Source organism: Erinaceus europaeus, chromosome 10, assembly GCF_950295315.1.
Source record: "Erinaceus europaeus chromosome 10, mEriEur2.1, whole genome shotgun sequence".
NCBI classification, from domain to species: domain Eukaryota; kingdom Metazoa; phylum Chordata; class Mammalia; order Eulipotyphla; family Erinaceidae; genus Erinaceus; species Erinaceus europaeus.
The window spans coordinates 96555679-96580352 of record NC_080171.1 but is presented as its reverse complement, the minus strand read 5'-3'; the positions used below and the strand labels follow the sequence as shown (position 1 = coordinate 96580352).

Sequence of the window (24674 nt, the reverse complement as noted above, 5' to 3'; positions counted from 1 at the left end):
CCTCCAGGCTGAAAGAATTATCAGCAATCCTCTTTGTTACTCCAGTGAACCAGGAATTTTAAATGAAAAAGAGGCTCATTAGTACTCTGTTTTCTGAGAAATGCTTGTACTGTATTTCCATAGAAACACTAATGACCTCTGACTCATCAAACCGAATTGCTTTCCTAAACTGTTTTCACTTTCTGGTGCTGTAGCCTTGATACTGTTGTTGTTCTAAAAATACTGTTATTCTAAAAAAATGGTTTAAATTTGAAATGTCATAATCTTGGGTTGTCTTTTCTGCCTTTACTTTGGTTTCAAGGCTGTGATTATAGAGCTAGCAGCCTGAAAAGCTGTACAAAAAATGGTGTAAGTTGATCAGATGGAAGTTATTAATGTTTCCATAGAAATATAGACACTTTGGGGAGTCGGGTGGTAGTGCAATGGGTTAGGCGCACATGGTGCAAAGCACAAGGGCCGGCGTAAGGATCCCGGTTTGAGGCCCTGGCTCCCCACCTGCAGAAGGTTGCTTTGCAAGTGGTGAAGCAGGTCTGCAGGTGTCTATCTTTCTCTCCTCTCTTCCCCTCCTCTCTCCATTTCTCTCTGTCCTATCCAACAGTAACAGCTATGACAACAAGAACTACTACAACAAGGGCAACAAAATGGGAAAAATAGCCACCAGGAGGAGTGGATTTGTAGTGCAGGCACCAAGCCCCAGCAATAACCCTGGAGGCAATAAATAAATAAATAAATTAATTAATTAAAAAAGAAATATAATAGACACTTATAAGTGGCATTTAAACTGAGCAAATATGTGGGTACAATAGGTTATATAAATGAGAATCCTTGACTTACCCTCTCTGCATTCTTCCCCCTCACCCTCCGCCCCTAAGATTTCACATTAAGAAATGACATTCAGTAAAGGGCATTGTTTTTGTTGCAATTTTAAAAATGTGACCTTGACATTTGTAGGCGGAGAAAGGGAAATAGGACTTGAAGCCCTGCCAGCCCGCTTTTGCTCTGTGTGTTTACTGTGCTATATCCCTGCACTCAAAAGCATTTATTATTTTCTGGAGTATAGCCTGTCAGGTTGTCTGTGACAAACAAAAGCTAATGCCCCGAGTGGCACCCCACTCACTGGATAGAAAAGAGAGAGGCAGATGTGGATTCAATGCTCAGCCAATCCAATGAAAAGTATTTCTATATCTGAGACTAGCTTGCTGGTTGCAAGCAAATGCTTGTTGCTCACCTCATTCACTCCTCCCATTCCTTCTTAGCTTCCTGTCAAGCCATTTGTTGTACTGAAAGGATCCTGGAGTGACTGGGGAAATAAAACTAAACTGGTAGAGCATTGGCTTGTCATGCCTAACCCTGGCATCAGCATGTATTGGAATGATGCTTTGGCTTCTCTCTCTTACATATAATAAAGTAAATCTTAAGGAGCGTAGAAGATAGAATTGAAGAAGGACCCTGAAAAATAGGACTAGATTATAGAATTTACATGGTTGTTGACTGCCACCACAGAGCTGCTTTTTAAAATTTTTTTATTTTAAAGATTTATATTCATGAGAGCAAAGGAGGGGGAAAGAACTGGAAATAACTAGAGCACATGGGATACCAAGTATCGAACCAGGGATCTCATGCTTCAGAGTCCAACATTTTATCCACTGAGCTACTTCCCAAGTCTGTCATGTCTTCTGTCTCTCGTCCTCCCCACCTCCCTCTTCCTTTTACCAGAGCACTGCTCAGCTCTGGCTTAGGGTGGTTGAACCTGGGACTTTAGAGTATCAAGCACAAAAGCTGTTTTGCATTTCCCCAGCTCTGTCTTTGTGCTTTTTATACTTAGTTTCCTGACTCAAATTTTGGTGCTATGATATATACTCAAGAGTTGGGATGGTATCGACAAAATTCCATAGTGTAGATGTGTATTTCCTTTCTTCAGCGACTCTGTTGCCTATATGATGTATGGCAGTTAAAGCCCTTTATATGATATGGCCCTGGTCGGGTGCTGCTCCTTCCTGTTCAGTAACCAACCAATATTGTTTCCTTCCTTTGTTTTACGCCCACGCCCCCCCCCCCCCCCAGGGTTATCATTGCAACTTGGTGCCTACACAGTCCACTTCTCCTAGCTGCTGTTCTTTTTTTCTTTTAGTTAATATGGTAGAGAGAAATAGAGAGAGGAGGAGATAGAGATAATACCTGTAGCACTGCTTCACTTCTGCTGGTGGGATATGAGGGCTTGTGTGTGCCTAACTGGATTTGCCCCTGCCCACCCCCTCAGTGTTTCTTAAATAACTTGTCTGGTGAATATCCCTGTTACATGCTTCTGGGCCCATGGATGCTGTTTCTGTTGTCACTAATGTTGATCTCAGCAAGAAAAAGTAAAACTATTTTTCTTAGAATTTACTGTTTTGACAAGAAATTGTGGCATTATGATTTAGTATCACTTTTTTTCCCCCCGTCTTTCAGAGTTTTCTCTGGGGCTTGGCACATGGAATATTCAACTATGCAATGACTTTCTGGGTAGATAGGTAGCTAGCTAGATAGAAGGTTTTGTTAATTAATCCTTTCTTAAATAAAAAAAAAAAAAAGAATAGGAAAGCTATCACGGAAAAAAAAAAAAAGAAAGCTGGATCAGGGAAGAGAGTAGCTCCCAAATATGGGAAAGGTGTATAAATATTGTTGATTGCCCCATCGATTTGATGTGATCTGTGGCCCATATTCAGCTTAGGAGCCTATGTGACCTGTCAGCATCCCTATAGATGTTCTGTGGTTATGAGTAGGAATGTTTCAAGCTGCCACAATATCAGGACCCAGCTTCCTCAGGTTCCCAAAAAAAAAAAAAAAAAAGATAGAAGGTGAGTGAGAAACAGGAGAGACACTATACCATCATTCTACTGTCAGTGACACTTTCTTTGTGAAGGTGTTCTCATGTGCTGGTTAGGGACTTGAATCAGGGTCTTTGTGCATGACAAAGTGTACACTCTGCTGGATCCCCTTTCTACCTGAACTATCTCCTTGACTCTGAGGTATTGTTTTAACACAAATAGCATACTCATTAATTGAAATAATAGCTCCCATTTGTGTGTGTAGATAAAATTCTTCAATATCTGTGAAAATTACCTTGTTATTTGCTGTAAGTTCTTTTCCTTTGTTCCTGCTTTCTTTCCTTCATTTTCTTTTCTTTTGTTCTTTTTTTTTTTCTTTTAAGTAGACATAATAGTCAAGGGATTGTAACTTGGCTATGCAATTTTATTTCAATTAACATTGTCAAGGTTATCTACTTACTCTGTTCATTGAGTATTCTGCTATGAGCCAGAGACCATGCTAAGTAATCATTTTATGTCAGTATCTCACTTAATCCTCATTACAACTCTGGTGTTAACCTTTTTTTTTTTTTTTTTTTTTTTTGCTACCAGGGTTATTGTTGGGTTTGGTCTCTGCAGGATGAATCCACTGCTCCCAGTGTGTGCCCCTTCCCTCCCTCCCTTTCCATTTTTATTTTTTTCTGTGTGAAATAATTGTGAGACAGGGGTGAGGTAGAGAGACACCTGCAGCACTGCTGCACTGACTCACTGTGGGGGTCTGGGGGCTTGAATTTGGGTCCTTTTGCATGGTCGTGTGTGTGCACTCTACTAGCTATACACCACCACCTGACGACTGGTTGCTATTCATTTTATATTAAAATGATGAAATGGGGACCCAGAGTCAGATATACAGTAGTTAAATGTAATCTGTGATTCAAGGGAGTCAGGCGGTAGTGTAGCGGGTTAAACGCACATGGCATAAAGCACAAGGACTGGAGTGAGGACCCTGGTTCGAGCCCCTGGCTCCCTACCTGCAGGGGAGTCGCTTCACAGGCGGTGAAGCAGTTCTCTTTCTCTCTCCCTCTCTGTCTTCCCCATCTCTCTGTCCTATCCAACAACAGCAATAATAACTACAACAATAAAACAAGAGCAACAAAAAGAATAAATAAATATTAAAAAAATAAATATGTGATTCAAATTCATGTTTGATTTCTGGGTCTGGGTTTATTGCTTTTTCATATTTGGGATCACCTTGGAGTACTTCATGAATCATAATCTTCCTATTGTTTTCCCTTTAGGTTTTTGTCAGGATGAACTGGCAGAACTCGACTCAGGCACTAGTAAGTTCTAATGTTTTGTAAGAAGGGTGTATGTATGCATGCGGGCCTGTGGAGGGGTGAGGTGGGGCTTTCAGATATATAAACTTGAGATGTCATTGACAGGTTTTACTCTGAAACTTTATTCCACTTTATTCTTTTTTTAAAGTTTCAAAAATGTGGTGCTTAGTGAATACAAGACTTTGGACATGTGTGGTACTGCTGAGTAGACCTTTGTCCCTGTATTTTTATTTCATATATAGTATGAGAGAGGGGGAGAGAGGGAATAGGGTTTGTGGGGAAGAATAACAACACTACTCTGTCATCCATGAAGTGTCTTCTATGGTGCTCTAGCTTGAGCTCAGGGCTTCTTGCATGGAACCTAGTGATCTGTCTGCTGCTCTTAAATTTCATTTGCTTTTATGAGTGGTAGGAAATAAGGACCTTATACACATGTGTGGTGTTGTTGAGTGGCCATCTAGGCCCTGTTTGCTATTTGTTGGGAGAAACTAAGCCCCACGGAGCTTATCCTACCCATGGAGCCCCCACGGTACCTTCCATGGTACTCTCCTGTGCCAGGACTCAAATTCAGGGCTTCAGAAGATGTACTCTACTGGATGAGCTACCTTCTGGCCCTCATTTTTAAATTTAAAAACATTAGCTGAGATTTAGTTATTTAGTAACAGTACTGTTCAATTCTGGCTTCTGGTGGCACTGAAGGTTGAGTCTGGGACCTCCAAGTCTCAGGCAAGAAGGTCTGTTATGTAAACCACATTGCACTCTTCTCTGTTTACTTTTTCATTACGTCTGTGGGGAGTGAATGGAGGGCATTTGCACATCTGTGATAATGCAAGTGACTTCATTGTTCAATTTTTAAAAATAAAAAGTCTGTATACTCTGGAGAGAGTGGGAGACACACCAAAGCACCATTTCATTTGTGGAGTTTCTTTTGTTGTAGTCTATAATGTTCCTTTGTGGTGCTGGGGTTCAAATCTGGGGCCTCAGCTGTAAGGTAAGTTATATGCTCTACCCACTGAACTGTCTGCCACCTCGTTTCACTTTAATGGGTGTAACAATGAGAAGGGCATTTTGTAGGTTCTAGTTCTACTCTCTGTTTCTTCTAATATTATTTAGTAGCCAGGATCTAGCCATTTTATAGATAGTTGGATAGCTGGCAACTGGTTTCTTTCTTTTACCAGACCACTGCTCAGCTCTAGTTTATGGTGGTGTAGAGGGTTGAACCTGGGACTTTGTAGCCTCAGGCATGAGTCTCTTTGCATAGCCATTATACAGTCTAGACCAGAAACTATAAAATCCCAGTTTTTCTCTCACCTTAATTGGAACCTGAAGGAAAAGCTTTCAGTATGATGAGTCAGGAAGAGAGGAATGAATACTGGTTGACCTCACATGTAGGTGAAACTCAGGTGACAGCCAGAAAGGGGAGTACAAAGGGTGAAATTTGTACTGGGGGTGGAGTGTTTCACCAAAATAAGGCACTCTCTAGAGAAAGAATGGAAAGGGGGGGGGTTTGGAGAGGATTGGGTCCTAGGTCAGGGGTGAAAGTGTGTTGGCAGATGACCATGATGCAGAGCTGGGAAATGGTACCTATGCGTAGACAATAGTGCTGTAAACCATTAACTCCACAATAAAATGGAAAAAGAAAAAAATACAACATACTACGAATAGCCAATATACGTAGGATTTATTTTGCTACAATACTGAAAGAACAAATAAGTTAAAATGGGAACCCAGGAGATGATCTTGAGTTTTTTTAAGTTTTAATACATTGGAGTCATAGAGCTGGCTTTCCATTACCAGTGTGCTGTTAAGTGGTAGTTTACCTCACCTTCCTGGTTAATATTTACTTACTGAGTGTGTGGGCTTACACGTATTTTCCTCACATCATGTATTTATCTATAAACATTCTTGTTTGTTCAACTAATAGCTATTGTGAGACAAAATCAGTCCCATAGACACCAGTGGGAGAAACAAAACAAAACAAAAACCTCTTGATTATTCTTAGAGTTCTGAATCTGTTTTGTAAGGCCAGCCAGAAAAATCACCTAGTGTGCTTCTTTTGCCATGCATATGGCCCATGTTGGACACAGGCTCCTACCTAACTGTCAGAAATGACCCTCCTGTGGTCATCTTTTCCTCTCTCCCTACCTTCCTTCATCTTTTTTCTGTATGAAAAGTGGGTCTGGAGTAGGGAAACCCCAGCAAAGAATATATAGGGTTAAACTCTATGGCTCAGTATCTATAAGTGAATGTACTGTTTTCTCTTTGTCCTTGTGAATGATTTAGGAGGAAAAAAGGTAAATTCTTGAGCCATTGTCCTTTTTTTGAAGCATTTTTGAATACTGGCCTAGACATTAAACTTAGCTATAAATTTTGGACAGAACTATGCATAAAACACCATGTAATTAAGAACACGGTTAGCTATTAAGTGTCCTTCCTGTTCCACAGCCAGTTCTTATCTAGGTACAAATATATAAGCAAAAAAGAAAAAACCAGAACAAAATAAGTCCTGCCTTCAAATGTATGCAGTCTACTAAAAGTATTTCTTTGTCTGGAGTTCTTTGATTTACTAATAAAATTGATGGGGGGGGGGAACCAGAGCATCACTGGCACATGTGTTTTAGGGGACCTCATGCTTGTAGTTTCAACAGTTTATGTATTATGCCACCTCCTGAGCCACAAAAAACAAACAAAAAAAACCTGCCTAAGCCTCTAATTTAGCACATATTAACCAAACTTTCCATTTCTGAAGTTAATAACAGTTGAAAATAGCTCTTGCTCACCTTCTAGAAAAGGTAAGTCTTGATACGCAAATTGTTAGTCATTTTTTTTTTTTCTGGGCCAAGTACTTTTAATTCATTGAAGGTTTCTGCATAGAATTCTGTAGGGGTTGGGGTGAGCTCACTTGTTACAATGTGCAAAGTCCCTGCAAGGAGTGAAGCAGCACTATAGGTCTCGGTGTCTCTCTCTCTCTCTCTCTCTCTCTCTCTCTGTCAGCCCCATCCCTGTTGATTTCTCTGTTGCTGTCTTTAAAAAAAACAAAAAAAACAAAAAAAAACAAAAACTAGCTGGATAAGGTGATTTGTAGACAGATCTACCATGAAAATGAATTGATAAGTCATAATTTTATATATTAGTATAGAATGGGAGTCACCTGAAAAATCACATTTATTTTATTTTTTAAAAATACCTATTTCATTATTCATTTACTTTTTTATATATAATTTTTAAAAATATTTATTTATTCCCTTTTGTTGCCCTTGTTGTTTTATTGTTGTAGTTATTATTATTGTTGTCGTCGTTGTTGGATAGGACAGAGAGAAATGGAGAGAGGAGGGGAAGACAGAGAGGAGGAGAGAAAGATAGACACCTGCAGACCTGCTTCACCGCCTGTGAAGCGACTCCCCTGCAGGTGGGGAGCTGGGGTTCAAACTGGGATCCTTATGCCGGTCCTTGTGCTTTGCGCCACCTGCGCTTAACCCGCTGCGCTACAGCCCGACTCCCTCATTTACTTTTAAATGAAAGAGAAAGACCAGAGCACTGCTAAACTCTGGTTTATGGTGATGTTGGGGATTGAACCTGGGACTTCAGAGTTGCAGGCATGTAAAAGTGTATTTATAACTATTATAATGTCTCCCCAGCCCCCATGTTTATTTTAAAAAATACATTTGCTTATGCTACCAGTATTTTCAATGATCTTACATTATCTTGTAAAGCTAGGTTTTATTCTCTTTGAAGAAATGATTAATGTAATCAGCAAAAATAAAAAAAAATGTTTTGGGGTGGGGGGTACATAGCATAATGGTTATGCAAAGAGATTTTCATGCCTGAGGCTCCCAGGTCCCAGGTTCAATCCCCCACACCACCATAAACCAGAGCTGAGCAGTGCTCTGGTTAAAAAGGGGGGGGGGAGGGGGAAGGCAATTGTGCAGCGGGTTAAGTGTATGTGATGCAAAAGTTCAGGGACACTGTAAGAACCCCAGTTCCAGCCCCAGGCTCCCCACTGGCAGGGGGCTTGCTTCACAAGCTGTGAAGCAGGTGTGCAAGTGTATGTCATTCTCTCTCCTGTCTTCCCCATCTTATTTCTGTCCTATACAACAACGACAGAAGTAACAACAATAATAACAGTAAACAACAAGGACAACAAGAGGGGGAAAAACAGCTTCCAGGAGCAGTGGATTTGCAATGCAGGCACTGAGCCCCAACAATAATCTTGGGGGTAAAAAAGGAAAAATTATATATATTTGTATGATCTGTAACAATCCTGAGGTTCAAATAAGCATGCTTTTTCTGTCAACTGGTAGGAAACTTCAAGACAGACAGCCTATGTGTGTTGTGTTAATTTTGGTTGTTGATACTACAAATTACATGTTTTTTGACTGGGAAAGAATAATATTTGCCATGGTAATATCTCAAGACTTGCATGTTAGGTTGAACAGTAGTGGTTCACTCATCTTTGGAATTTAGAGACCCCAGTGTCTCCTCACTCTCTCCCCCTTCTCCCACTTTCAATTAGGGAAAGTCAGCTCATACCTTATACTTACTTATTTTGGAATATGAAATACCGTTGTTGATTTCTCATTATTTAGCAGAGTGGTCATAGACGGCAAGTTTAAGACGTGATGTGTTGGAACTAGATGACAACTGTTCATCCATTTGTGTGTGTGTGTGATTATAGTAGGTTATAAGATTGTAAAATTAGTGTGTGGTTCCACACCATACCCACCACCACAGTTCTGTATCCCTGCTCTCCTGCCTCTAAAAGATAGCCACTGTAGTTTTCACAAGTCTTTTTAAAAAAAAAATATTTATTTTATTTATTTATTCCATTTTGTTGCCCTTGTTGTTGTTGTTGTCGTCGTTGTTGGATAGGACAGAGAGAAATGGAGAGAGGAGGGGAAGACAGGGGGGGGAGAGAAAGATAGACACCTGCAGACCTGCTTCACCGCCTGTGAAGCGACTCCCCCTGCAGGGGAGTCAGGGCTCGAACCAGGATCCTTGAGCCACGCCGATCCTTGTGCTTTGTGCCACGTGAGCTTAACCCGCTGTGCTACAGCCCGACTCTGTTTTCACAAGTCTTAGAAACAGTTTGCTTGCTTCTATTTTTTTTCCTCCAGGTTCTCAAGTTCTTGTGTTCTCAAAATTCCACACATGAGTGAAACCATCTGGTAGTTGTCTTTCATCTCTTTACTAATTTCGCTAAGCATAATTACCTCCAGTTCCATCCATTTTGTTTCAGTATTGTCTTTTTTGATTGCATAGTTGTATTCTAAGGAATATATATCCCATAACTTTTTAAGCTAGTCATCTGTCAGTGGGCATTTAGGCTGCTTCTGCTCTTTAGCTATTGTGAATGATGCAGCTATGAACATAGGGGTGCATATGTCCCTTTGAATTAGTGTTTCATTGTCCTTTGGATAAATGCCTTTTAAATTAAATTAAATTAAAAATGCCTTTGGATAAATTGCTGGATCTTAAGGTAATTTCATATTTATTTAAGGACTCTCCATATAGTCTTCCAAAAGGGCTACATTTTTTTTTTTTAATAAGTTCTGTGATAGAACAGATGATCAGGCATGCTTAGAATATGGGTAGCTAAAGAAAACTTGATACTCTGGTTGCCTTCCTATGATTCTTGTACTTCCTGGAGTCCAATGTTATGGCACAGGTTCAGGCTAAGTTCATTTCTACAAGAAGTATCTCTGTACTCTACCCATTAGCATAAGCTAGGGACAAGGGCAATGAAAGTTCAAGAGAAGTTCAAAACATCACAACCTTTCTGTGCTTGTTTCCAAATAGCCCTATTTGGCCCCGCTCCCCAAGTTTTTTTCTCAGCTATCATGTTTACCATGTAGTTGTAAAAATCAAGAGAACAAGGACTGACTTGATTCAAGGGAAGTTAGAAAATAGAAGTCATTGTTGCTTAAAACAGGAGAAATAATTGATTTATGTTTGGGGGCCAATTAGGCTATAAAACAGGAACAGTAAAGGGACCTGTGACTTCAGGACAGCTACTTGAGATTTCTGTCCCATACACAAGGGGCTCCATGATGATTACAAAAAAAAAAAAAAGACTAAGCTTTCTTGGCTAAATTAATTCCTTTCATGCCACTCATGGATTGTAAATGGCACATAATACAGGACAACAATTGATTGGCCAGTAGTGGGTTAAAGGGTAAAAAGGTGAATAAAGAACAACTGTTCATTCTCCTCAAACATTAAAACTCTTGTCCCGTATCTATTTCAGCAACGCCATTCCAGAGCGTTGGCCCTTTAAATAGCTAAATTATATTTCTTTTCTTGTAAAATAATCTAATAGAGAATAAGCATTGATGAAAATTTAAAATACTCATTTTTAATTTGAAGATGTACATTCAGGTTTGTGCTGTTGTTTAATGTTCAAATGGTATTTTCCTAAGGAAAACAACTAAATACTTAAAGTTGAACAGAATCTTTTTAGCTGTCTTTACCAAAGGGCTTGAGGATCTTGGTACAGCTTGATTAAAATAAGCAAGATACTTTTGTTTAAATTGGTAGTAGAGTAATGCATGTTAATTATGGAAAACTCTAAGCACCCCTAACCCCACCATGTGAAAATACTATTTCTTTTTTTAAAAAATATATTTTCCCTTTTGTTGCCCTTGTTTTTTATTGTTGTTGTTGTTATTAATGTCGTCATTGTTGGATAGGACAGAGAAATAGAGAGAGGAAGTAAAGACGGGAGAGAAAGACAGACACCTGCAGACCTGCTTCACCGCCTGTGAAGCGACTCCCCTGCAGGTGGGGATCTGGGGCTCCTACCAGTATCCTTAAGCTGGTCCTTGGCGCTTAGTGCCACTTGAGCTTAACCTGCTGCACTACTGCCCGATTCCCCCCCCCCACATCATTACTTATTTTAAATTATTCAAAATCTTATTTTAAATTCTGTCTTTTATTTCATTTCTTACGTAATCAGAAATTGTGATACACACACACGTGCAAATGCAAAACCAGAACATTCTGATAGTGTCCTACTATCATTACATTGGGAGCATTGTCCCAAGTCATGACACACTCAGATATTCTTATTTTTTCTTTTTGATTTCCCTCCAGGGTTATTGCTGGGCTCGGTGCCTGCACCATGAATCCACCGCTCCTGGAGACCCCTTTTGTTGCCTTTGTTGTTCTAGCCTTGCTGTGGTTATTATTATTGCCATTATTGATGTTCTTTGCTGTTGGACAGGACAGAGAAAAATGGAGAGAGGAGGGGAAGACAGGGAGAGAAAGATAGACACCTGCAGACCTGCTCCACCGCCTGTGAAGCAACTTCCCTGCAGGTGGAGGGCCGGGGGCTCGAACCGGGATCCTTACGCCGGTCCCTGCGCTTTGTGCCACATGTGCTTAACCCACCGCGCCACTGCCTGACCACCACACTCAGATATTCTTAATGGCAGGATACTCTTTCATATCTTTAACCATTTTTTTCTTGTTAAACATTTCTATTGTCTGTAGGTTTTTTTTTTTTTTTTCCACTGTAGATAATGTCACAGGGAACTTTTTTAATAAAAAAAATTAATGCAGCGCAGGACATCAAGCCCAGGGCTCACACATGGGCAGGCGTGCTCTTTACTCACTTTACTCCCAGTTTCATTTACCTTTTTTACTTCATTTGAAATGGTCCCACAAGCTTTCTGAATTAGAACCATAGACTCTGATTTAAATCAGTTTGGGTTTTATGATCATGGTTAATTTATCTAATCTTTTTGTACCTTAGTGTTCTGATCTATAAAATGGGACAATTAAAGTTTATTCTAGGAAGTTGGGTGGTAGCGCTATGAGTTAAGCATTAGTGGCGCGAAGTGCAAGGACCTGGCACAAAGATCCTGGTTTGAGCCCCCCAGCTCCCCACCTGCAGGGGGGTTGCTTCACAAGCAGGTCTGCAGGTGTCTATCTTTCTCTCCCCCTCTCTGGCTCCCATCCTCTCCCGATTTCTCTCTGTCCTATCCAACAACAGCATCTGTTACAACAACAATAATAACCACAACAATGATAAAAACAAGGGCAATAAAAGGGGAAAAATAGCCTCCAGGAGCAGTGGATTTGGAGCCCCAACAATAACCCTGGAGGCAAAAAAGAAAAAAAGTTTTATTTTAGGGCTGGCAAAATAGCTCACTTGCGTAGTGCACTATTTTGCCGAATGTATAACTCAGGTTCTGACCTGACTCACCACATTCGGTACTATGGCTTTTGTCTCTTTGTCTCTTTTTTTTTTTTTTTTTACTTTTTTTTTTTATTTTTTGTATTTTTTCTTTGTCTCTTTCTAACTTGTGTTCTTTCTGGAAAAAAAAAAAAAAAAAAAAGCTCAGAGACGACCGAAACCAAAAAAATTTCCCCCAAAAAACCTTTGTTCTACTTTACAAGATGATTTTGTGGGTTAAATGATACAATATATATTTAGAATAATATTTGAGGGTGGAGAGATTGTGGTCGCCACTTTAGAAATGTTGCATCTCAGATACTTATGTCTTGGATTTAGTTTATTTAGTTTATTGCCTAGAGCCTCACTCATACACAATTTTATGTCTCTAGGACCCTTTTTCATTTGACGAGAAAGTGAGAGAAGACATAATAATGGAGTTTACTTCAGTCCACAACACCTTTCATGTATGCTAGGGCTGGAACCTAGGCTCTTTGCATGTCAAGAGAGGTGCCCTGCCCAGTGAGCTATCTTCCTATCTTTTACTTGGATTTAAAAATACTTGTGTATGTATTTTTTGCTGCTGGATGAACTTAGGTATTTGAACATTTTCTTTTCCTCTACCCGCTTGCCTATCTGAGCAAAACCCTGGTTTGTGGTAGTGCTGGGAATTGAACCTGGGACCATTGGTGCCTCAGGTATGATAGTCTTCTTAGATAACCATTATGCTGTCCCCCCAGACCATATCAACATTTCAAGAGACTCAAAATTATAAATCTTTGTTTTCTCATGCCATAGTGGTGTATGCCCATCAACCATCCATGTACAATGGCAAAATGAGCAGGCAAGATAAAAAAACAGCTTCAAGACAAGACAGCTTGAGAGCACTGCTGTTCTGATTTTGCATCTGTCACATGTTTTGGGTCTGAAGAACTTTGTGCAAGTCCCTTAAGGGGCAAAAAAAAATATATGTCACAAGTACCTGTAGATTCTTAGCTATAAACTAGAGATCAAAGAAGTAAAGAAAATCAGTGTTTTGGGGTACTTATATATTAAGTTCATAGTATATATTCAATGAAAAGAATTATAAAATTGTTGGGTTTTAAACTTGATTTATAATACCTACCCTATTGTTCTTTTTTAGTAAAATATTTTATTAAAATATTTTTTAATGAAAGTATGACACACGCCTAGACCGTATCATTGTTTTGCTCTGGTTTATGGTGGTGTTGGGGATTAAACCCTGTTTGTGGGAGCCTCTGGTTTGAAAGTCTTTAGCATAATGCAAACCATTATGCTTCTTTCAGCCTCTCTTCCTCTCTTCCTCTCTCCTCTCCAGTCCATTGTACTTTTCACTTCCTTTTTTTTTTTTTTTTTTTCCTTCCCTCTGATGTATGTGCCCCAAACCAAGACTCTGTTCCTGGCCTCTCAGGACTCTAGTCAGAAGACAGAACACTTGATTTATGACTTTTATTACTACTACCACTGCTACACATAATAAAAATAACTAAGCCTTGTTATACATTAAGTGTTTTACCTCCATTTCTAAAGTATTCATTAAGCCTGTTTAAAAAGAAACTACCATGGGGATAAGGTGGTGGTGCATCTGGTAGAGCACACAAATTATGCTCAGTGCGCAAGGACCCATGTTCAAGTCCCTGTTTCCCACTTGCAAGGGGAAAGCTTCACGATTGGTGAAGTAGTGCTGCAGGTATCTTCCCGTTCTCTTCCTTTCTTCCCTTTATGTCTTAATTTCTCTCTATCAAAAAAAATAAAATACTTAAAATATATTTTAAGAAACTGCTTTTTATTTTTAAAATGTTTATCTTGGGAGTCGGCGGTAGCGCAGTGGGTTAAGCGCACGTGGGTTAAGCGCATGTGGTGCAAAGTGCAAGGACCAGCGTAAGGATCCTGGTTCGAGCCCCCGGCTCCCCATCTGCAGGGGAGTTGCTTCACAGGCAGTGAAGCAGGTCTGCAGGTGTCTATCTTTCTCTCCCCCTCACTGTCTTCCCCTCCTCGCTCCATTTCTCTGTCCTATCCAACAATGACAACATCAGTAACAACAACTACCACAACAATAAAAAAGGCAACAAAAGGGAAAATAAATAAATGAATGAATATTTAAAAAAATTGAAAAAATGTTTATCTTACCAGAGTACTGCTCAGCTCTGACTAACCTTATAGTAGTGCTGGGGATTGAACCTGGGACCTCAAGAGGCCCAGACATAAAAGTAATTTGCATAACAGTTATATTGTCTTCCCACTCTTGAAAGTACCACTGTTTTCCAGATGAGAACTCTGAGGCCTGGAGAAGTTAAATATATTATCCCAAAGTACATTGTGGAAGTTTGTGGAAGTGTCAGACTTCAGCACCTCAGCTTTAACTAATCTCCTCTATCTTCCTCTCTGTGACAGGTCTTAAATGCTGATGGAAGACTTTAAGGCCCTCTAATGATTTATAACATATAATTACAGGCCTTCTGTGCACAGAAAGATAAAGGCAATATTCTTAGTGTCATTTGGGTTCCTTTGTATATATTACAATGATTTTGGACACAAAGTAGAGTAATTCACTGTGGAGTAAGTTCCCAATGAGATTTCTTTTGTGATTCATGTTCAGGATTATTCCACTTTTTGTAGAACAGGTTCTTTCCTGAAACAAATGATGGGAGGTATGTAAGCTTCCATTGTTTTCCTTCTTATGTCACCTTTCTTCCACACCATTCTGTTAATGATTGAGATATTTCACATTCATAACAGTTCTCAGAACCCACTTCCAAAGCTTCAGCTGAAATCTGCTAGATCACTGATAGATCAGGGCTCTTGAATGAGGCCTTTTGCCAGGGAGTTCCCTTCTGATAAGGATTCTTTTGAACCATGTGGGGGTGGGATGAGATTCAGCTTTGGGTTGAGCTCTCATTCCCTTGACCTCTGCCCCTATTTCAGAGTTTATACTGACTTGGTAGGGACTCCCTATGGAGTCAAGAGTTTAGGACTTGTTTACAATTGATGAAAAGATAGTTGTATTCAAAGGCTGTTGTTGGATCCTGGATGGTCAGGGATCTCTGCCATTATCTCTGATGGGTGCAGGGAATGCTTGAACATCTGGGTCTGGAGATTTGTAAAGAGTGAATGAGAAGAAACTAAAGCTAGATAGGCAGCTGGGATTGTTTTTTTTTCCATGAGTATTACAGCAGTGTTTTGAGGGCAGAGAAAGACTCACACAGACTCATCCTAGGCTCTTTGAGGTTTGTCATGGACCCATATGTCCTCCATCTGTTTGTCTCCTGCCAATCTTCTGTAAGCATTTAAGTTTACAACTGCTACATGTGTTACCACTAATTTAATATGATTTTAATGGTTAGTGATTAGTAGTTATAAGATTTCAGAGACAGTTTCACACTGTGCATATATAACTCCATCACCATCAAAAGTTCCTGAGCAACTTCCTTCCCTCTGATAACCACCATAGTTTTCATAAAGTCAAGACAGTCTGTTTACTTTGCAGGTTCTTGTGCATTTAATAATACATGTTAAAACTAAAATATGTTTGGATTTTTTTGCAGACTTATTAGTTTAAAGTTTAAAATGGTTAACAATTTATGTCTATGTACTTATAAGAAGTGACACATATGCAAAATGTGTATTCACAGATACTTGGAAACAAAGTTTGAGTAGTTAAATACAGCTTGTAGATTTATCTGTGTAATGGAATGCTATAGTCACTAAAGAGAAGACAGATTTCTAGTCAGGAGGTGCAATGAATGAGAACTGTTCATATGTTTAGGTCTAGGAATTATTCGGTAGATAATGTGTCAAATTTTTTATGAAATTGCTGGTTTTCCAAAGTATTTTCCGTATATATTTGAGTAGTCTGCGTCATTGTAAGCATTTGGTGATACTGACTTTTTGATTTTAGTTATTCAGGGGACCAAGTGGTGGAACACCTGGTTGAGTGCACAAAGACCTGGGTTTCAGCCCCCCTCCCTACTTGCAAGGGAGAAGCTTAGTGGGTGGTGAAGCAGATCTGCAGATCCCTATCTTTCCTTTTTCCTCAGTTTTCTTCCTCCCCTCTGAATTTCTCTGTCCTATCCAATAAAATACAAAGAAGAAGAAGAAGGAAAAAAAAAAGGAAATAATGGCTGCTGGGAGTAGCAGATTCATAGTACAACACTGAACCCCAGGGGTAACCCTGGTAGCAATTAAAACAGTTGGGGTGCAGTGGCGCACCTGGTTAAGCACACATATTACCATGCGGTAAGATCCTGGCTTGAGTCCTGTTCCCACCCCAACCCCCACAGGGAGAAGCTTTACAAGCGGTGAAGTTGGTCTGCAGGTGTCTGTCTTTCTCTGCCTATCTTCCCCTTCCTCTTAATTAAAAAGATATTATCTTTATTAGATAATATTTTTATCTTTATAGACAGCCAGAAATCAAGAGGGAAGGGATAATAATAGAGGGATAGAGACAGAGAGACACCTGCAGCACTGCTTCACCACTTGTGAAGCTTTCCCCTTGCAGGTGGGCACCTAGTGCTTGAACCCAAGTCCATGTGCATTGTCACATATGCATATGCACTCAACCAGGCACCACCACCTAGCCCCTCTTATTTTCTATCTGTCCTGTCAAATAGGAAAAGAAATGAGAAAGAAAGGGGAAGAAAGAAAAGGAAGAAAGAGAAAGAAAAGGAAGAAAGGAAGGAAGGAAAGAAAGGAATATATGACTGCCAGGAGCAGTGGATTTGTCATGCAGGCACCAAGTCCCAACTAATAAATCTAGTACAATTAAAAGAAAAACTTTTAATCTTTTTACTATTTTGTTCAGTTTTGGATTTGGATATGTCTATTATGGTAGAAGATCTTCACCACATGTATGTGTTGTGGATATTCCCAGTCTTTAACTTTCTGTTAACTTGTCAATGTATTTTTTGACAAGACTTTGTAGTTTTTTGAATTCCAGTTTATTTTATATTTCATAATTAGTGCTTTCTGTTGCCCTGTCTAAAATATCATGACTTAACCAGTGCATGCAAAGGTAGTCTGATTCTTCACTTGAAATTTTATGGCTTTAGTTTTTATATTTATGTCTATAACTTAACTAATTTCTTTTTGTATGGTATGAGATTTAAATGAACTTTTTTATGTGAATGTACATTTGTTGCCATGTTGTTTGTTGAAAATACTTCTCACTGAAATTTTTGTTACTTGTTAAAATAACTTGATCTTTATATACGTTTAATTAAAGAAAATAGTCAATCTATCAGTAATTCAACATTTATTATTGTTTTGCAATAAATATATTGAAATCAGGGACTATCAGTCCTCTAGTTGCCGCCTTTTCTAAGAGGATTTGACTATTCTCGGTTTTTACTTGGTTTTTATTTACTTACTAATTTAAGGATCAGACTGTAAATTTTACCCACAAAAAGCCTGTTGATTTTGACTATTGTATTGACTAACAATTTGGGGATAACTGTTTTCTTAGAATTGTCTTCTAATCTGAAATCTATCTTTGATTAGGAGTCTATGATTTTTCTTAGCCAATGTTTTTCAGACACTAGTGTGGAAATCTCATACTTTAAATTTACCACAAAGTATTATATTTTCTAATGATATTGTAAATGACATTAGTATATTTTTAATTTTCCAGATGTTTGTTGCTAGTATGTAGAAGTAACATTGATTTTTGTATTTGTATCATACATCATTGTTAAATTAGTTTACTAGTTATAGTAACTTTTAAAAATAAAAAATTTAGAACTTTTTATATGTATACCTGTGAATAAAGACATTCTTATTCTTTTTGTTGTTCATGACTTTTATCTTTTTAGCTCATTTACTTTCTTCGACTAAGATTGCCATCCAGTCCAATGTTAAAAAAAGATGGTGAGAGTGATAGTCTTGTGTTTTGATCTTGGGGCAAAGAAAAAATTTACTATTTCATTATCAAACATGATGCTAGCTATAAGTTCTTCTTAAAAGTTGTGGTCAAGTATATTTTATCTTAACCATTTATGTGTACAGTTTAATGCCAGAAAGTATGTTCATATTGTTAGGCAATTATTGGGTTGCTGGAAAAGTCATGACATATTTTTCTATGTAAAATTGTGACTTTACTCACAATCACATATTATGTCTGTCTGCAGAAATCTTTTTTTTATTTTCCTTATAAACAAGAAAATTGTACCCAGTAATGGTATCTCCCAACCATGGCAACCATCACTCTTTGAATTTGACTACTCTTAAGTATCACATATAGACAGAATCATTTATAGTATTTATCCTTTCATGCCTGACTTTTTCCACTTAGCATATCGCTATATATATTTTAAATCTTTTAATGGGGAAGGGGAGAAGAGAGAACCAGAGCACCACTCTGGGACTGTGATGCTGGGGGTCAAACTTGGGGACCTCATGTTTGCATCTGTGATACTTCATCCACTGCACTCTTGGGCTTCTAGCATACTGATTCCCTCCCTCCCTCCCTCCCTTCCTTCCTTCCTTCCTTCCTTCCTTCCTTCCTTCCTTCCTTCCTTCCTTCCGCACTGATCAGCTTTGGCTTATGGTTAGTCATGCAGGGGATTGAACCTGGGACCTAACAATGCTAGTTTGTAGTGAGGGTAAGGTCCTGAAGAGACCCACAGAAAATCTAATGACATTCCTGGTGGGGTGTACCTGTGATGGTGAAGAGATCTAGACCCATAGTATCTATGTGGGAATCCAAGGATTCCCTGACTAGGACCCCAAGTGATGAGGTGGCTTGTTATTCAAAATGGCCATCGTTAAGTGAGCCATTCTCTTTGCTCTTTCTACTTTGTATTTCCTTCTTAGACATTCTATGGATTGTCTTCAGTCTAGTGTCCTTTTATACCCTTTTAATTTTTATGTAGTCCAGTTTATTCTGTTAATCTTTTAAAAAATATTTATTTATTCATTCCCTTTTGTTGCCCTTGTTTTATTGTTGTAGTTATTGTTGTTGTCATTGTTGGATAGGACAGAGACAAATGGAGAGAGGAAGGGAAGACAGGGAGAGAGAGACACCTGCAGACCTGCTTCACTGCCTGTGAAGTGACTTTCCTGCAGGTGAGGAGCCGAGGGCTTGAACCAGGATCCTTACGCTGGTCCTTGAGCTTCGCACCACATGCGTTTAACCCACTGTGCTACCGCCCAACTCCCTATCCTGTTAATCTGTCTTTGGTGTCATAACTAAGGAATGAAGTTCTTTTCCTATGTCCTTTAAAAATTGAATAATATTTGGGTTGTATTTAGGTGTTTGATCTAGATGTTTGAGTAATTTTTTTATGTATATGTTGGACTTGAGGTTCATTCTTGGTATGTGAATATTCAATTTTTTCATTACTGCTCACTGGAGGTTGTCCTTTCCCTGTAAATAATGTAGGTAATCTTGTTGAAAAATTACTTGACCATGAAGGCATTTATTTTAGAGGTTTCTTTGCTTGGGCTTGCTTGTATTCCTTTTTTTTTTTTTTTACTAGAGCACTGCTCAGCTCTGGCTTATGGTGTTTTAGGGGTTAAACCTGGGACTTGGGAGCCTCAGACATGAGGCCACAAGGACTGACTCAAGGATCCTGGCTCCCCAACTGCGGGGGGTGTGGGGGGGGGTGTCACTTCCAAGTGGTGAAGCAGGTCTGCAGCTATCTTTCTCTCCCCCTTTCTTCCCCTTCTCTCTGTTTCTCTGTCCTATCCAACAGTGAGGAGAGCAATAATAACGATAAACAAGGGCAACAAAAGGGGAAAAAAATAGCCTCCAGGAGCAGTGGATTCTTTCTGATCCCCAGTGATAACCCTGGAGGCAAAATGTCACTTTGCATAGCCACTATACTCTCTACCCCACTCCTTTTTTGTTTATTTGTGCCAGTACCACCCTCTTTCCCTGTTGACTGTTTTGAAATATATACATTTTTTTGTAGATGCTGTTAATGTCCTTTGTTTTTCTAGTTTACTAGGAGACTTGAATCATGAATGCCAGATTTTCGAAATACTACTTATACGTCTACCTCAGTTGTCAAAATGGTGAATTAGTGACTTTTTTTTTTTTTTTTTTTTTTTAAACCAGAGCATTACTAAGCTCTGGTTTATGGTGGTGGTGGGGGATTGAAGCTGGGACTTTACAGCCTCGGGTATCTGGGTCTATTTCAGTAACAATTCTCTCCCACCCTACACTGACTTTTTTTTAAAATTTTATTTATAAAAGAGACACTGACAAAAAACAACTGGGAGTCGGGCAGTAGTACAGCAGGTTAAGCGCAGGTGGCGCAAAGCTCAAGGACCAGTGTAAGGCTCCCGGTTCAAGCCCCCAGCTCCCCACCTGCAGGGGAGTCGCTTCATAGGCAGTTAAGCAGGCCTGCAGGTGTCTTTCTTTCCCCATCTCTGTCTTCCCCTCCTCTCTCCATTTCTCTCTGTCCTATTCAACAACGACAACATCAATAATCACTGCAATAATGAAAAACAAGGGCAACAAAAGGGAAAATAAATAAATATTAAAAAAAAAGTATACAACTCCACACAGTTCCTACCACCAGAATGACTTTATTAGTTATGAGAGAGTTTCGCATGCATCAGAGACAAACCGAAGCACCATTCTGGTAATGTGGTAGAGAATTAACCAGGGACTGACTACAGACATAGTTCTATGTACTATGTGAGGCATTTCCCCCAGCCAGTATAGACCAACTGATTTTTGAAAATTGAACCAGCCTTAAGGACTAGGAGATAATTTACCTGTAGAGTCCATGCCTTATTTGTGTAAGTCCCTGGGATTGAGCCACACAGCATCTAGGGAAGCCCCAAGGATACTTCAGCAGAACTGTGGAGTTTGTGTGATTGTGTTTACGTGTGTGTGTGTGTGTGTGTGTGTGTGTGTGTGTGTATATATAACCACCAGTGTCATTTAGGGGTTCCACACATATAATTGCACTGCTCCCCACAAACTCTTCCTTTCCTCCCACTCACCTTCCCCCGTCTTCTTTCGTTCCTTCCCTCCTTCCAGATGGTGCCAGAAGAGAGGAAGTACAAAACAGATACCATAGCACTGTTCCACTGCCTGTGAAGTTTCCCTCTTATAGGTCTTCCTTGCTTGGCTAGGTCCTGGAACCTGGTACTCACACATGGAAACCATGTGTTCTGCTGGGCAAGCTGTTTCCTAGCCCCTGAAAGCTCATGTTCTTAATCTGTATGCCATACTGCCTCGATTTTTATTTTATTTTGAAGTTTCTTTTTTAATTAAAAATATTTATTGTAAATAGAGCACCACTCAGCTCTGGTGTACTGTAGTGCCTGGGATTGAATCTATGGCCTTGGGGTTTCAAGCATGAATGTTTTTTTTTTTTTTTTTTTGCATAACCGTTATGCTGTCTTCCCAGCCCTTATTTTATATTTTTAATTAAAAATACTAATTTTCACGGCTGGCGGTAGCACAGCAGGTTAAACGCACATGGCGTGGAGCTCAAGGACTTATATGAGGATTCCAGTTCGAGCCCCGGGATCCCCACCTGCAGGGGGAGGTCGCTTCACAAGCAGTGAAGTAAGTCTACAGGTGTCTTTTTCTCCCTCTCTCTCTACCATACCCTCTTTATTTCTCTGTCCTATCCAACAACAGAAAAGACAGCAATAACAAGGGCAACAAAATGGGAAAAATGGTGTCCAGAAGCAGTGGATTCATAGTGCAGGCACCAAACCCCAGCAGTAATTCTGGAGGCAGAAATTTATTTTTTCATGTGTGGCAATAGCATTGCTCATTTCTCCCTTATGTTGGGGAATGGCATTGAACCTGGGTCCTCTGGGTTCTCAGGTTTGCACATCTTTTTTTTTTAAAAAAAAATTAAAAATTTTAATTTTTTATATTTTATTTATTCCCTTTTTGTTTCCCGTATTGTTTTATTGTTGAAGTTATTATTGTTATTGATGTCATTGTTGTTGGATAGGACAGAGAGAAATGGAGAGAGGAGGGGAAGACAGGGGGAGAGAAAGATAGACACCTGCAGACCTGCTTCACTGCCTGTGAAGCAACTCCCCTGCAGGTGGGGAGCCGGGGGCTCAAACCAGGATCCTTATGCTGGTCCTTGTGCTTTGCGCTTAGGTTTGCACATCTTATGCTCTGACATGTTGAGCTATCTCCTTGGCCCTCCAATTTTACTTTTTATCTCTTTATTTCTGACCCATTTCCTTTTATTTGTGTGAATATATATTAGGCTTTTATATAGTCGCGAAAGAACTAACTGGTTTCTAGATGGGTTCAGGACTCTTCTACTTCAAATTTTGTAAGTTTCCATCTAATGGTTTCTTCAGGAAGCATAGATGAAAATTTATAATGCACGTTGCATTTATTCCTATTTACGCCACTAGGTGGCAACAGGCCCTCGCTGAAAAACCAGTTGAATTTGAACAAAAGTAAACAGTGCTTTTAGAACTTAAATAATTAAACAGTACAGAGAAACAAGATTTTCTGAAACGTAATGTTGCTTAGTCTCAAAATAAGAGAGAAGGAACAAGCCTTTTGTTTATGTACATAACCTCTTAGTTAGAAATATGTAGCTTACAGCTAGAGTGCTGGACTTCCAAGCATGAGCTTTCAAGTTCAGTCTGTGGCACTGTATGTGCCAGAGTGGTGCTGTCATTCTCTCTCTGTCCTCTTAGCGTTAATACGTGATAAATCTTTAAAAGCAGTGGTCCGGGAGGTGGCGCAGTGGATGAAGCACAAGATTCTCAACCATGAGGTCCGGAGTTTAATCCCCTGGCAGTACATGTACCAGAATGATGTCTGGTTCTTTATGTCTCTGCCTATCTTTCTCTTGAATAAATAAATAAATTCTTTAAAAAATTGTTAAAAACATACCTAGTTTACTATTCTTCCTTTTCCTATCAAACTCCAAATTCTTATTTATCAGGTGACTATCTCCTTATTTTTATTTTATTGCTGGTGGAGGTGGGTTTGAGAAAATGGTGTAGAGGGTTCTAAGTTCTGGAAGTATGGTCAAGAAGGATGTAGTGCTTGGAAGCAACGCGACCGACCTAGCATTTGGAGTAGCTTACTTTGTTAGGCTAGTAATGGCAGCTTCAGGGGACTTAGTCATCGTCTAACTTAACCTGCCTGTTCATGCTTTTTAGTGGGAAGTAATTCACTGGCAATGTCTAATTCATGTACAAATCAAATTAGGGAGAAGGATAATAAATGATAATAGGAGTTGATATGTGAAACATGACAAGTGAATGCATGTTCAAGTCTTAGCTACTAATTACTAGGTACTTTTAAGGTTATTTTTTACTGGAGAGAGGCCAAAGCATCTGTCTGGTATACACAGTGCCAGGAGTCAACCCTAGGTTCTCAGACTTGCATGTCCTATGTTCTACCTGCTGAACTACTTCTCTGATGGAATACTGGAAATTTTGAAAATACGGATACTATTAAGTATCAAACTAAATTGAAAATGATGCTGGATAAACCATAATTAAATGTTCAAGAGCAAGAGCAGCATTTGAAAACTACCACAGGGGCTAGGCAGTGGCACACCCAGTGGAGTGCACATCACCGTGTGTAAGGACCCTGGTTCATGTCCTTGGTCTCCACCTTCAGAGGGGAGACTTCATGAATGGTGGAGCACTGGTGCCTTCCTTTCTCTCTCCTCGAACCTTCTTAATTTGTTTCTATCAAAAAATAAAACTACTATCACTAAATCTCTGGGCAGTGATAACTGAGTCCGTCTGAGAACTGTAAGATTGCTCACTTATTTATTTTAAAAATATTTATTTATTCCCCTTTGTTGCCCTTGTTTTGTTGTCGTAGTTATTGATGTCATCGTTGTTGGATAGGACAGAGAGAAATGGAGAGAGAAGACGGGGAGAGAAAGATAGACACATGCAGACCTGCTTCACTGTTTGTGAAGCGACTCCCATACAGGTGGGGAGCTGGGGGCTCGAACCAGGATCATTACACCGGTTCTTGTGCTTTGCACCGCCTATGCTTAACTCACTGCGCTACTGCCCAGCTCCCGTGCTTATCAGTTTATGTATGTAGTAATGTAGTAGAATCTTTGTAACATTGCTACAGTATTGTGGCACCAAGAATACGGACTCTTGTCAATTTTTGTTTATAAACCATATTTATTAACAGGTAATAAGTTACTTACAAGTAGCCTTTATTCATAAGTAGGAATGAACTGACCATCACTCATTAAGATTATTGGATCAGTTTACCAGGATTCTTTACATTCATACTTTGAAAATTGTGGGGTGGGTGTATTGCACCAAAATAAAAGACTCTGGGGTGGGTGGTGGGGAGAGTTCAGGTCCTGGAACAAGATGGCAGAGTAGTACCTAGTAGGGGTTGTATTGTTCTGTGAAAAACTGAGAAATGGGGAGTCG

The 24674-nt window shown here is 39.5% G+C and overlaps 1 protein-coding gene across 1 annotated transcript in view; it reads left to right on the top strand.

Annotated features, from left to right (window-relative positions):
* Positions 1 to 18405, top strand: part of LOC132540963 (uncharacterized) — a 54661-nt gene extending 36256 nt beyond the window's left edge. The window contains exons 3-4 of the mRNA XM_060200796.1: positions 4085 to 4126; positions 16928 to 18405. Coding sequence (XP_060056779.1) covers positions 4085 to 4126; positions 16928 to 17064 — 179 coding nt within the window. The 3' untranslated portion in view covers positions 17065 to 18405. The remainder of the gene's footprint in view (positions 1 to 4084; positions 4127 to 16927) is intronic.
* Positions 18406 to 24674: the final 6269 nt, after the last annotated feature.